The sequence below is a fragment of the Nematolebias whitei genome, chromosome 18 (genome assembly GCF_014905685.2).
Source record: "Nematolebias whitei isolate Nwh7 chromosome 18, NemWhi1, whole genome shotgun sequence".
Taxonomy (NCBI): domain Eukaryota; kingdom Metazoa; phylum Chordata; class Actinopteri; order Cyprinodontiformes; family Rivulidae; genus Nematolebias; species Nematolebias whitei.
In genome coordinates this window covers 18,727,831-18,740,403 of record NC_056515.1, presented here as the reverse complement: position 1 = coordinate 18,740,403, position 12,573 = coordinate 18,727,831, and the positions used below count along the sequence as shown (strand labels likewise).

Sequence of the window (12,573 nt, the reverse complement as noted above, 5' to 3'; positions counted from 1 at the left end):
GCTTCGTCGCCTGCAGTCACGTTGTGGGCTTCGTCGCCTGCAGTCACTGAGAGTCCGCTGGTCATTCCTTCCACTTCATTGGTTTCCAGTTGCACTTTAGTCAATTTTAAGAGACTTTTAAAACCCAGCCTAGATACTGTCAAATCACAACAAGTTTCAAATTGAAGACAGCTTACCTTCATTTGCATTTCGTTTCAATCTGGTATCCACTGACTGGGGAATTGCGCCATTCTTTATCTCAGCAACTGGCAAGAGATCTGCATGAACAGTACCAAATATCAATCATTTTTCCTTCACACTGATGCTTTTTTTTCCCCCCCCTTTCTCAATTTTTTTTTATTTTTTTTTTTTATATTAAAATTAGTCGGTTGCCGTTCATTTTACATGTTTAATTGTCATTTCATTTAGAGTTTGGGAACCATTTAACCAGTCATGCATCTTTAGCACTTTGTTGCATTTTCCTAATCTCAAATCCCCTCTTTGTTTTAGGCAACTGGATATTCTAAAGCATTTAATCAGAATTTTAAATACATTTTTTTTTTTTTAACAGTCAGAAAAACTCCCATCTGCATTAAAATTTAACTAGGATTAACATTTATTGAACGGTCAATTGTCATAAAAACATTCCTATCATCACCTGTACACAACTCTACAAACTAATTTTTCACAAGTCATATTTACCATTATATCAAAAATAAAAACCATCTACTTACCTTTACTGAGCCACACAACCGCTGCACAAAAGCTCAGAATCCAAACACCCCTCATGGTTCCTGAGACTGAGTAAAAGTGGAAGCAACATCTGATGCTTAAAAACCTCTACCAGAAGGTTCCACAGCTGTATCTAATCTGCTCTAATTGGTTCTGTCCTCAGAAAAGTAAATTAGTGAAAGTGATGAGTGCAGTGTGCAAAAACTAAAGAACACACACAAAAGAAGAAAGTGCAATTATTAAAGATAAAGATAAAGCTGAAATATTAGCTGAAACATTCAATAAGATCCATAGCACAAGTAACATTAGGAAAAGAAAGGAAGGGAAGCCCCAAAATTATAGTATAAATATTTACAACAAAATGATGAAGATGATGATAATTACTGAATGCACCATTTAAAAACATCTTCTTTGAATCGAGCACTCAGTAAACCAAGAAAACAGCACCAGAAAAATATCAAATTTGGTATTGAACAATAAATCATTTCAGTGAAACATTAAGAGAAATCATCTAAAACCAGAAAAAGACCATACTAACTGAAAAAATTACAGACCAGTCACACTAACATCAGACTTGTGCAAAATAATGGAACAAATGAAAGATTAACATATTGTTTGAATAAAGCAAAAAAGAATGAATATATCAAAATTGGTTTTGAAAGAGCTGTATTACTTTTGATTCAGTTTTATGAAATCAGAAAAGCTCGGATATATAAAGAAAACGTGTTTTCAGTATTCTTTGATATTGTAAAAATGTATGATATTGTTGAAGGAGTATTAATTTAAATGAAATCGGCTATTACAGAGAAGATGTTTAAATTGATCAATAAAAATGACCACAAAGGACAATACATGCATAGGAAAAGAATATTCTGGTAAATACGTGTAGAACATGGAATGCCACAAGGCAGCATAATAAGTCCTTCATTGTTGTTTTAATGATTAATAATGTTTTTGTTGAAATAGAGGAGGTGGTGGGCTGTTCACACTTTGCAGATGAAGGAGCAATTTGAAAAAGAGGTAGAGCAGTAAAGACAACAAAAGATGCTATTAGTAAAATAGAGGGATGTGCAATTGAATGGGGGTTTAAATTTTCATTGGGGAAAACAAATGGTAGGTATTTACACAGAACATAATTACAGAAGGAAAACAACTGAAACTATATAATCAAGAAATAGAACAGGTTAAGATCATATTATTTAGGAATATGATTTGATGAATGACTGAAAGCGGAGAGTGAGTCTAAGGCAAGCCCTTTTAACATAAAATCGAGTAGTCTGACTATCTGTAGTTACATTCTAGAGATCTAAAATTGAATTTTGACTAGTCAAAATATAATTAAAGATATCTTAAATAACTAATATGTCTAGTCATAAATCAGTTTCAGATATCTGGAATGTAAGCGTGGTGAATCCGATTTTATGTCAAAAGGGCTTGCCATACAGAGTCTGTATCTTTATTCTTATTTTCTGGCGTACTATTGAATCATCTTGCAAGTTGTCCACAGCAAGCCTGAGATAGGCTACTGCCCATCAGTCATTATTTTTATGACTTTTCTCTGACATGACCTACAAACTCTAGATGAGTTATTTCAAATCTATATTTGTTTACAAAGTATTTTTCACGAATCTGTGGGATGAAACAGCTGAGAGAACAGTCAGTGATCAATCAAATAAAGAAAATAAAAGTTTTAGAATTTTTTTTTTTTAAATTACATATTCTTATAAAAAATATAATTCAATTAAAATGTATTTGCGATAAAACTAATCCTTTTGGCAGACAGGTAAACTTAATATAACATTTTTACTTTCGTCGAAATCTAATGACGTTTCATGCGTTTTGAAACGTCATTCAATAGAGAGTTTTGACGACTGCAGAGAAAGTTGGAGCTGAATCAACACAATAGTCTTGGGAGGTTGGCATAAAACTGGTTTGTGACTGGACTGCTATGGCGTCTCAAGGTGAGAGTGAAGGGGATGATGAGATGGAGTCAGGTGAGTGGACACAGGTGCGTGGAGGTAAAGTGTCAGGAAGAGAGAGAAATAGAAAGGAAGACACTTTGCAAAGTAATAAAAGGAGTCTAGAAGAAAACAGTTCAGAGGAAAACAATGTGGTTAGTAAGAGGGTTGTTAGGGAAGAATCCAAATTAATCATGAAGTTTAGAAAGGAGGATGAAGGAATTCAATTAAGTCCATTAGTGCTGTCAAAAGAATTAAAGAGGAAGTTTGGAGAGCTGACACTTGCTAAAACTCTTAGAGACGGGAACCTGTTGATAACAGTGAGAAATGAAGAGCAGAAAAACAAAGTAATGAAAACTCAGAGTATTTGTAAAAAAGTAATGAGTGAGATCAAAATTTTGGGAGAGACTAAGGTAGCTAGAGGAGTGATCACAGGTATTCCAGTGGGAGAACATCAGGAGAAATTTAGACACAGCATTTATGGAGGTGAAGTCAGCAAAATTAGAAGATTGATGAGAACAGTTGAAGGTGAAAAAAAGGAAAGTCTGTCAGTGATGTTGGAGTTTCAAGCAGCTGTTCTCCCTGAAAGGATCAAAGTAGGATGTATGTGCTTCCCTGTTAGGCCGTACATCCCTCCTCCTCTCAGGTGTTATAAATGCCAGAGGTACGGACATATCGCAGCAGCATGTAGGGGAAAACAAAGATGTCCAAAGTGTGGAGGGGAACATAGATATGAGGAGTGTAAAAATGGAAAGGATACTTGTTGTAACTGTGGAGGACAACACAGAGTAACTTATGGAGGCTGTGAAATCAGGAAAAGAGCAATGGAAATCGAACAAGTCAAAGCCACTAATAATATAAGTTATGCAGAAGCTGTTCAGAGAGTGAAGAAACCAAAAGAGGTGCCAGGTAAAGTTCAGACAAAACCAACACCAGAACAAAGGCAGACTGGACCTGACACAGAACTGACAGTAGAAAAGATCATGTTGTTCATTGCATATGTTATTAATTGTACAGAGCAAGTAAAACACAAAACAGAAAAAATCAAAATAATTGTGAAAGGGGCAGAGAGGTTTTTTGGTATAAAGGATATATCCTGGGAGCACATAAATAAGAGACTGGGAGCAGAAGGGAAGACAGGAGGACCAGAAGACAGAACAAACTGATCATCTTACAGTGGAACGCTAGAAGTCTAATATCAAATGGGCAGGAGTTTAAAGGATTTATCAAAGAATTCAAAGAAGATATAGATATTATATGCATTCAGGAAACTTGGCTTAAACCAAACCTTGATTTTGTTATAAATGGATATGAAAACATTAGAAGAGACAGAGAGGGAGGATCTGGAGGAGGCTGTATAACATTCATTAAACAGGGGATTCAATTTAGAGTTTTAGCTAAAGGAAGAGAGTTAGAATATATTGTTATTGAAATCTGGACAATAAATGGACAATTTAAAATAATACATTTTTATAATCCATGTAAAAAAACTTACATTAGACTTAATGGAGGAACTTGTGACATATTTAGAGGGTAAGGTGATTTGGTGTGGGGACTTTAATGGGCATAACTCATTATGGAGTAATCAAAATGATCAAAATGGAACTATAATAGAAGAAATAATGGAGGCTACAAACTTGGTATGTTTGAATGATGGGAGTGGAACTAGAATTAATTTTAGAGATAATACAATGTCAGCAATTGATTTAACGTTAGTTTCAGAATCTCTAGCAGGTGTTTGTTTATGGCAAGTAATCAATAAAACAACTATAGGAAGTGATCATCACCCTATCATGACTGAAATAAAGTTACAAATGGAAAAGTATTGTATGAATGGGATGGAAAAATGGTGTTTTAGATCTGCAGATTGGGAAACTTATCAGAATAGTAGTGAAATAAAAATGCAAAATGTAGATATAACTGGTAGTATTGACAACTTTAATTCTTCTATATGTAATGCTATCCTTGAAGCAGCCAATCAGGCTATAAGGAAGAAAGGAGGGAAAAGGAAAGAAAGTTGGTACCATGGTGGACAACAGAATGTACTAAAGCAATTAAGAACCGAAATAAAGCTTTCAAATTATTAAAAAGAAATCATAACTTTCAGAATCTGAATGAGTACAAGAAACTGCAAGCAAATGTAAGAAGAACTATTAAAACTGCAAAGAGAGATTATTGGAGAAGTTTTTGTAATTCAGTAGGGAGGGAGACGGACATTTCTAAGGTATGGACAATGATCAAAAGGATGAATGGGATTAAAAGAGTGAATGGATACCCAATACTAAATGATGGAGAGTTAACAGCAGTGAAAGACAGAGAAAAGGCAGAAATGTTGGTAAATACTTTCGTTAAAATTCATAGTTCTGAAAATATTAGTGAAGAAGGGAAAAAAGGAAGAGAAAATACAATTTTAGAAAACAAAGAGGTGTTGGAGCAAATAGAAGACAGAAATGATTCATTGAACATGCTGTTTACAATAACAGAGCTGAATAGAGCACTTAAAAAATATAAATTGTCAGCTCCAGGAAAAGATCAGGTTTGTTACGCGATGCTAAGTAATTTAAGTAGATCATCTAAAAATATTCTATTAGAATTATATAACAGAGTATGGGAGGATGGGGAAATTCCAAAAAGTTGGAAGGAAGCAGTGATTGTACCAATTAGAAAACCAGGGAAAGATGAGTCAAAACCAGAAAATTATAGACCTATAGCATTAACATCCAATATATGTAAAATAATGGAGAAAATGATAAATGAAAGATTAATATATTATATGGAAAATAAAGGACTTATGTCAAAGTATCAGAGTGGTTTCAGGAGAGGGAGAAGTACAATGGACCCAGTTTTATGTTTAGAGCATGAAGTTAGAAAGGCTCAAGTGAATAAAGAGAGTGTTGTGGCAGTATTTTTTGATATAGAGCGAGCGTATGATATGATGTGGAGGGAAGGATTATTAATCAAAATTAGAAGAATGGGTATAAATGGTCATATGTTTAGATGGATTAAGACTTTTTTAGAAGGAAGACAAATACAAGTGAGAATAGGGAAGGATTATTCTGAGAGTTGTAATATAGAAAATGGGACACCACAGGGTAGTATAGTCAGTCCATTATTATTTTCAGTGATAGTTAATGATATGTATAAGGAAGTAGAGGGTGGAATGGGATTTTCACTTTTTGCTGATGATGGGGCAATGTGGAAAAGAGGAAGAAATCTAGAATTTATTATAAACTTCAGGGAGCAATTTCAGTAGTAGAAAAATGGTCGTATAAATGGGGAATTAAATTTTCTGTAGATAAAACTAAAATAATGTTTTTTACAAGGAAAAGAGTTGATGAGAAAATCAAGCTAAAATTATACGGTCAGGAGTTGGAAAGAGTTAAAGAATTTAAATTTCTCGGGTTGTGGTTTCATGAAAGAATGACATGGGGTGTACACATTAAGAAAATAATAGATAAATGTAGGAAAGTGTTAAATATAATGAGGTGTTTAGCTGGAACTGAGTGGGGAGCTGATAGAAATTCATTGACAACCATTTATACTGGATTAATCAGGTCAGTCTTGGACTATGGATGCATATGTTACAACTCAGCAGCAGATACAAACCTCAGTAAGTTAAATAATATCCAATACCAGGCACTAAGAATATGTACAGGTGCTTTTAAAACGTCTTCAACAGCAGCATTACAGGTTGAAATGGGAGAAATGCCTCTTAAATTTAGAAGGGAACAGCTGTCTTTGAACTACTGGACAAATTTACAAGGACAAAGAAATGATCATCCAACATTAGAGGTGCTTAAATCAGGTTGGGAAAAAGAAAAAATCAAAAGCTTTGGGTGGATGATAAAAGCCAAAGTTAATGAAATCCATTTAGATCAAATAGATATATGTCAGAAAGTTCCCTTACCAACAACACCACCTTGGGTACTTCCTGATGCTATAGTAGATTTTTCATTATTAGAAAAGAAAAACAAGAATAAATCTTTTATTATGGATAAATATACAGTACAGGAATACATTAACCAGTATTATAATTATGTACATATATACACAGACGCATCTAAAAATACAACTAATAAAATTGGGATAGCATTCATAGTACCACAATTTCATATTAAAGTAGGAAAAAGGGTTAGTGATGGAGTATCAGTTTATACAGGAGAAATGCTCGCTTTACTTTTAGCAGTTCAGTGGGTAGAAGAGGTAAGACCATTAAAATCAATCATCTGCTCAGACTCTAGTTCATCATTGTCCAGTTTGCAACACAACCAGTCATATAGTAGACCCGATATATTAATTGAAATACAACAAACACTCTATAGGATCAACATGATGGGGATTACAGTAAACTTTATACTGGTTCCAGCACATCACGGGGTTTTGGGGAATGAAAAGGCAGACAGGATGGCTAAGGAGAGCACTGGTCCGGACGTGGTTGATATTAATATTAGGTTTAATATAACAGAAATAAAGGGTATAATAAAACAAAAAATGAAGGAAAAGTGGCAAAAATTATGGGAGGAAGAAAGGAAAGGCCGGTGGTTTTATAAAATCCAAAGGAAAATTGGAGAAAGGAGAAGAACAGAAAGAAACAGGAGAGAAGAAACGATTATTTCACGACTCAGAATTGTGCACACTGGACTGAACAGCACATTATGTTTAATAGGGAAACATCAGACGGGGACATGTGAGTGTGGAGAAGAGGAAACCATAGAACACATTATATTGCATTGCAGGAGATGCCAGGTTCAAAGAAACAAGTTGATTAGACATCTTAGTAAAATGGAAATGAAATTAGACATTATTGAATTATTGCAGAAAGATTCAGGAAACAGAGGCTATCAAGCTATATTTTATTTTTTTAAACGGTGTAGGTTGTATGATAGGATATAAAAGAAAAGAGAGGGGTTTTTTTTGTCATGCAGTCCACACTCCTTACCAGTTGGTGGCGGTAACACTTCCTTCAGTTGTTTGCCAACCGCCAATAAAACACGAAGAAGAAGAAACGTCATTTCTCCATTCAACTGCGACCCGTCAACAGCGAGAACTTGGAAAAATGGCTGCAAGGTTACTGCTTCGTTCTGGCCTTAGAGCTGCTGTGAGCTGCCGGGCTGCCCGGGTTCCTGCTCTGAGCCGCGGGATGGCGGCTGGAGGTGAGGACTAAACTGTCACCTACATGAAAACAGTAAAATAAAGTCTAAATATTCACTAAAACAAGATTACGTGTGGCTAGGTCAGGTACAGCAGGACATTTCCTATCCGCTCAGGGCCGACGTTCGTCGCTAGGCCAGACTTTATGTAAGAAATGTGCGCTTTCTAGATATTTTTAAATCATGTTTACGTTGTGGCTATTTACAAAAAATCTTATGTCTAGCAAAATGTGTGTTTGTGTTATTTTTAATTCGGCACCGTAACAACACCCTAAAACTGTTAAAGCTCAAAGTTTCGAGCTAAAAAAAAATAAAATAAGTGAAATTAAGCCAGGAGCCGAGCTGATAATGGTTTGAACAGTGGAAAAAAAAGATAATGAATATTCCGTAACACTTATACATTACAGTTAAATTAATAACAAAAGCAGTGTTGTATTTACAATAAAAATCTGTCGCATTTTATTTACACTTCCTGTTTCGTGACTCACGAGAAATGAAAATGTGTAGACATCAATGAAAGCATTTCGCTTGTAAAATACGTAGCGCGGTGTTAAAGGGTCACTAAAACTCGTTTTTAGCTGTTTGTCTTCAATTAGACATGTTCCGAGTTGGAGTACTAAAAGCTGTTTAGCGTTAGCCTAGCAGCAGTGCTAATACTAGTACCAAAGGTCAAACATATGTACTAATTTACCAAGGTTGAGAGTAAAAAATCAAACCTAGCCATATGTGTTGTTTTAGTGTTGAAGTATAGTTATTGTAGAAAATCAGAGCTTGTCACTTCATGCATTCTATGTAACAAAAAAGCCTCTTAAAGCCATTTGTCTTGTTGGTGAGTGGTGAGTTTCTTGCTGCTGTACACATGTCAGAAGCTATATTTTAGTTTAAGAAGCCACCTTTTGTTTACAGAATATAATGTGAATTGTTGGGTATGCTGGTTGACTTGTTCCATTGTAATACCAGTAAATATGCTTGTGACATTTAATTGAAATAATGGTTTTGTGCTGAAAATGATGCGCTGTGCTCGTACTGGTTTTGTGTGTTCACAGGGATTCCCACTGATGAGGAGCAGGCCACGGGACTGGAGAAGATCATCATGAATGCCGCGAAGGAGGGAAAGGTAGTGACACTTTTCTGCCATCAAAAAGCTTCTTCAGCTTCTCTGGTTCCAATGCATGATTGATCAGTCGTTTTGTTCGAACATATGGAGAATATTAAAACGGATCAGATTCAATGCAACACGTATAAAATACCGACGTCTCTTCACCCGTAATATTTACTTTAAGCCTAAAACTTTCAAATCAAATGAGAAAAAAATTCCTTACAATTACCAGTAGACACAATTTCATGTGTGTGGTTCGGTGCGAGGGAGACAGACGCACATCTGAGCCGTGCGCTGTTTGTACCGACAGTTTTCGAGTGGCGGGGGTGCGTTCAGCGTGAAGGAAGAGGCTGCCTTTAGCTTTTTAGCTAGCGCACCTGCATTGCGAGCCGCTAGTTTAGCATTACGTCAGTAGACGAGGCGCCCCGCTTGTATAATGGTAGGGGAAACACTGGTCTTTGCTCACTGTTTGTTATGAATAGTTTTATAAAAATCCATAGTGGCATCTGAAATAGTTGGAAAAAATGCTCATTATCAACAGTTACTTAATAAATTCTGTGGCTGTAATTTAAGTCATCAACCACCACCCCCATGCGTTATGTGTGGATTGTGTGGACATAATTTTAAGAGCTAGTGAAGATCACGTAGTAGTTTTAATATCCTAATACCAAAAACTTCATAATTTATTTAAAAAAAAAAAACACCTTTCCATTTTTATGATTTTGTGTGTGCACGTTACCTGGAGCATCTGTGTCACTGTATTGTATATCCTAAACACAGAGATGAGCTTAATTTCAATCCATGTACAACCACACTGATTCTTCCTGGGCTTCATGTACTTTCTAACGTTTGTAGTACATTCAATTACAGCTTGTTGATCTTTTTAATACTAAGGCTCCTCTCTGACCTGCATGTTTTCTCTTTTCTTACACACTTGATAGGTGGGTCAAACTCTGCAGGCTTCTAAGATACGCCCACTTTTATTTAGGCTATGTATAAAATTACTAAACAAACGTTTAAGAGATGAGAAACTAGTTAAAATGTCTGCTTTTGTTTTAATTTCTGTGAGATTCTGCAATAATCAAATCAAATTATGAAGGGTTCAACATTTTTCTCCACACTTCATCTGTTTGTTCTGCAACATTTCAGTTGCAGAGATTAATTTAACATAACTGATTAGCGACTAAAACTAAACTGAAAAAGATCTGATGTTGGGTTAAGATTGAGCTAAATCAAGTCAAACTGATGACTTTGTTCCCTCTAAGATCACTAGAGCTGATGTCATGCTTCTCTCCCCTGCAGGATCCATACAACATCATGAAGCCAAAGAGCTATCCTGGCACTAAGGAAGAACCCCACCTTGTTCCCTCCATCACAAACAAGAGGATTGTGGGATGCGTTTGTAAGTCCCTCCTCCTCACTTCCTCTCATCTTGAAATTGATTCTGCTTCCAGAGTTCTAGCTCTCAGCTCCTCTTGTTTCTTCTGCGCAGGTGAGGAAGACAGCACCTGTGTGATTTGGTTCTGGCTTCACGAAGGCGAGGCCCAACGCTGTCCATCATGTGGTGTCCACTACAAACTGGTTCCTCACGAGCTCCCCCATTAGTAGCAAGATTTACACAGTACCACTATGACTTGTTAACTAGCCGTTCCACCTCCTGAACAAGAGTCGAGACTAATTTTACCTCCTTACCTCCTTTGAAAGTTACATTTCCAGATCGGATGGTTTGGGGACTTTTGGATTGAGTCTACGTCGATACATGCACTGTATGATGTTACACTCTGACCATTTAACTCCTTTTGTTGAGACAATAAAGCGCTGAACTCTTCTTTTTGTCTGTTGTAAATCTGTTTCAGACTGAATTCAGTTCCAGTGAGATGTTTAATATTTAAATCTTTGTTAACCCATGAAGTCACCACTTTATGAAGTGCATGTAGTAAGGATGAAAACTGTTGATGCTAAAGTAGCATCTACTTAATTCAGTTATTACAACAAAGAAAACTTGTCTTGTTAAAGGTTTTATATAGCTACTCAGTGATATCATACTACTCTTGTATCTTTGATTTTGTAATTATGATCTTAATCCGGATGAGCATGCATCAGGATGATCTTAATCAGTTCCAGAGTGGTCAACTTTCCAACCCTCGGTTCTTAAAGCAGTCAAGAGCTTTAAAAGTGTTTGAAAGCAGCAGTGTCAGCTTAGATGGACTGGAAGATGTCAAAGGTGTTAAAACCTACTGATCTGAATAAAAATAGAAGTATTTCCCAAGACGACAACACAATACAACTGTGAGCACTGAAGCAGCTAACGAAGGCCTGCAAACCGCACTGTTCAGAAAGCTGGAAAGCTGCTTTAGGGAAGGTAAATGTTTGTAATTTGATCAAATCTCTGCCAGGAAGTTGGAGTTGAAAGTAGTAGAAAAAAAAGTGAATAAAAAGATGCTAAATACAAAAGGTACCCGGAGCACAGAGCTTAATTTGTAAACTGATGGATGCTGGATTGCAAATGGTGGGTATGGGGGGTTATCCCCAGAAAATTTTAAATAAAGTATGCGATCTCCTGCATTTTGGTGTATTTGGTGTACAGGTTGTTAAGCGTTTACATTTACCCACATAAGTGAACACTCCGCTTCTGTCAAACATCCTCCGACTTACTTGACAAAACCGTCAAGTACTGTATTTTCTGGCATATAAGTCGCGTTTTTTTTGCATAATTTACATGCCCTGCGCATTATAGGCTGACGCGACGTATTTATGGATTTTCCCCAATATTTATAAACTAATTTTTGGCTGAGATGACTGTTTTCATTCATTCTGATTTTTTTGTAGCAGTACCACTTTCTGCCACTTGATGGCAGCAGAGCAGTAAAAAATTCAACAGGTTAAATTGAATCTGGTGAACTCGGCAGTTGGCACTCCCCGCCCCCCCCACCCCCACCACTCTTGGGGGCGTTTATTTATTTATTTATTTTTTTTTTTTTTTTTAAGAGTAGACGCAGAAATGCTACTTGAAGAAGCAAATCATGGCTGTTGTGTTTAAAATGAGTGTTTATGTGATTATTTTCAGTTTACATATACAGTACAAGATAACTTTAATTCATTCACCACCAGTCTTTGCCGTAATGTATTTTGGGGTTTAAAAGCCACTGGGACGTTATGTTTAGAAAATAAACGTCTCAGTTTCTCTGATACTCCCTCAATATATGGAATGACCACTGGTCTGGGTCTGGGTTCCTCCTTTTCACCTGATGGCTGACTGGAGTCCTGTTTGGGTTTCTTCTCTGCTTTCAGGAAGGCCCAGTTAGGATATCCACATTGCTCTAGAGCCTGTTTTGTGTGGGATTTCTCCTTCTGCCTGGCTCCTGAGCTAGTGGGGATGCTGTCTGCTCTGTGATACAGAGTCCTGATGACTCCTAACTTGTGCTCCAAAGGGTGATGGGAGTCAAACTGCAAATACTGGTCTGTGTGGGTGGGTTTGCGGTACACCTCGGTTTGCAATTGTCCTCTATCAGAGACTGAGACCTCACAGTCCAAGAAAGCCAACCTGCCATTTTTTACATCTTCTCATGTGAACTTGATGTATTTATCCACAGAGTTGATGTGGTCAATAAAATGTTGGACTTCCTGAGATTTGATTTTAACCCAGGTGTCGTCA

The 12,573-nt window shown here is 36.5% G+C and overlaps 1 protein-coding gene across 1 annotated transcript; it reads left to right on the top strand.

Moving 5' to 3' along the window:
• The first annotated feature begins 7,688 nt into the window (after positions 1–7,688).
• On the top strand, positions 7,689–10,746 carry LOC119425029 (cytochrome c oxidase subunit 5B, mitochondrial). The gene is made up of 4 exons (XM_037692551.1): positions 7,689–7,822; positions 8,866–8,936; positions 10,221–10,320; positions 10,411–10,746. The coding sequence occupies exons 1-4, from the start codon at positions 7,726–7,728 to the stop codon at positions 10,521–10,523; spliced, it is 381 nt and encodes a 126-aa protein (XP_037548479.1). The 5' UTR covers positions 7,689–7,725; the 3' UTR covers positions 10,524–10,746.
• The last annotated feature ends 1,827 nt before the right edge of the window (positions 10,747–12,573 follow it).

Excerpts from the sequence above, each read along its gene's own strand:
- LOC119425029 (XM_037692551.1), top strand. The coding sequence starts at position 7,726 with ATGGCTGCAAGGTTACTGCTTCGTTCTGGCCTTAGAGCTGCTGTGAGC. Across the intron at positions 7,823-8,865 it reads CCGCGGGATGGCGGCTGGAG|GGATTCCCACTGATGAGGAG; the intron begins GTGAGGACTAAA and ends GTGTGTTCACAG. Across the intron at positions 8,937-10,220 it reads ATGCCGCGAAGGAGGGAAAG|GATCCATACAACATCATGAA; the intron begins GTAGTGACACTT and ends TCTCCCCTGCAG.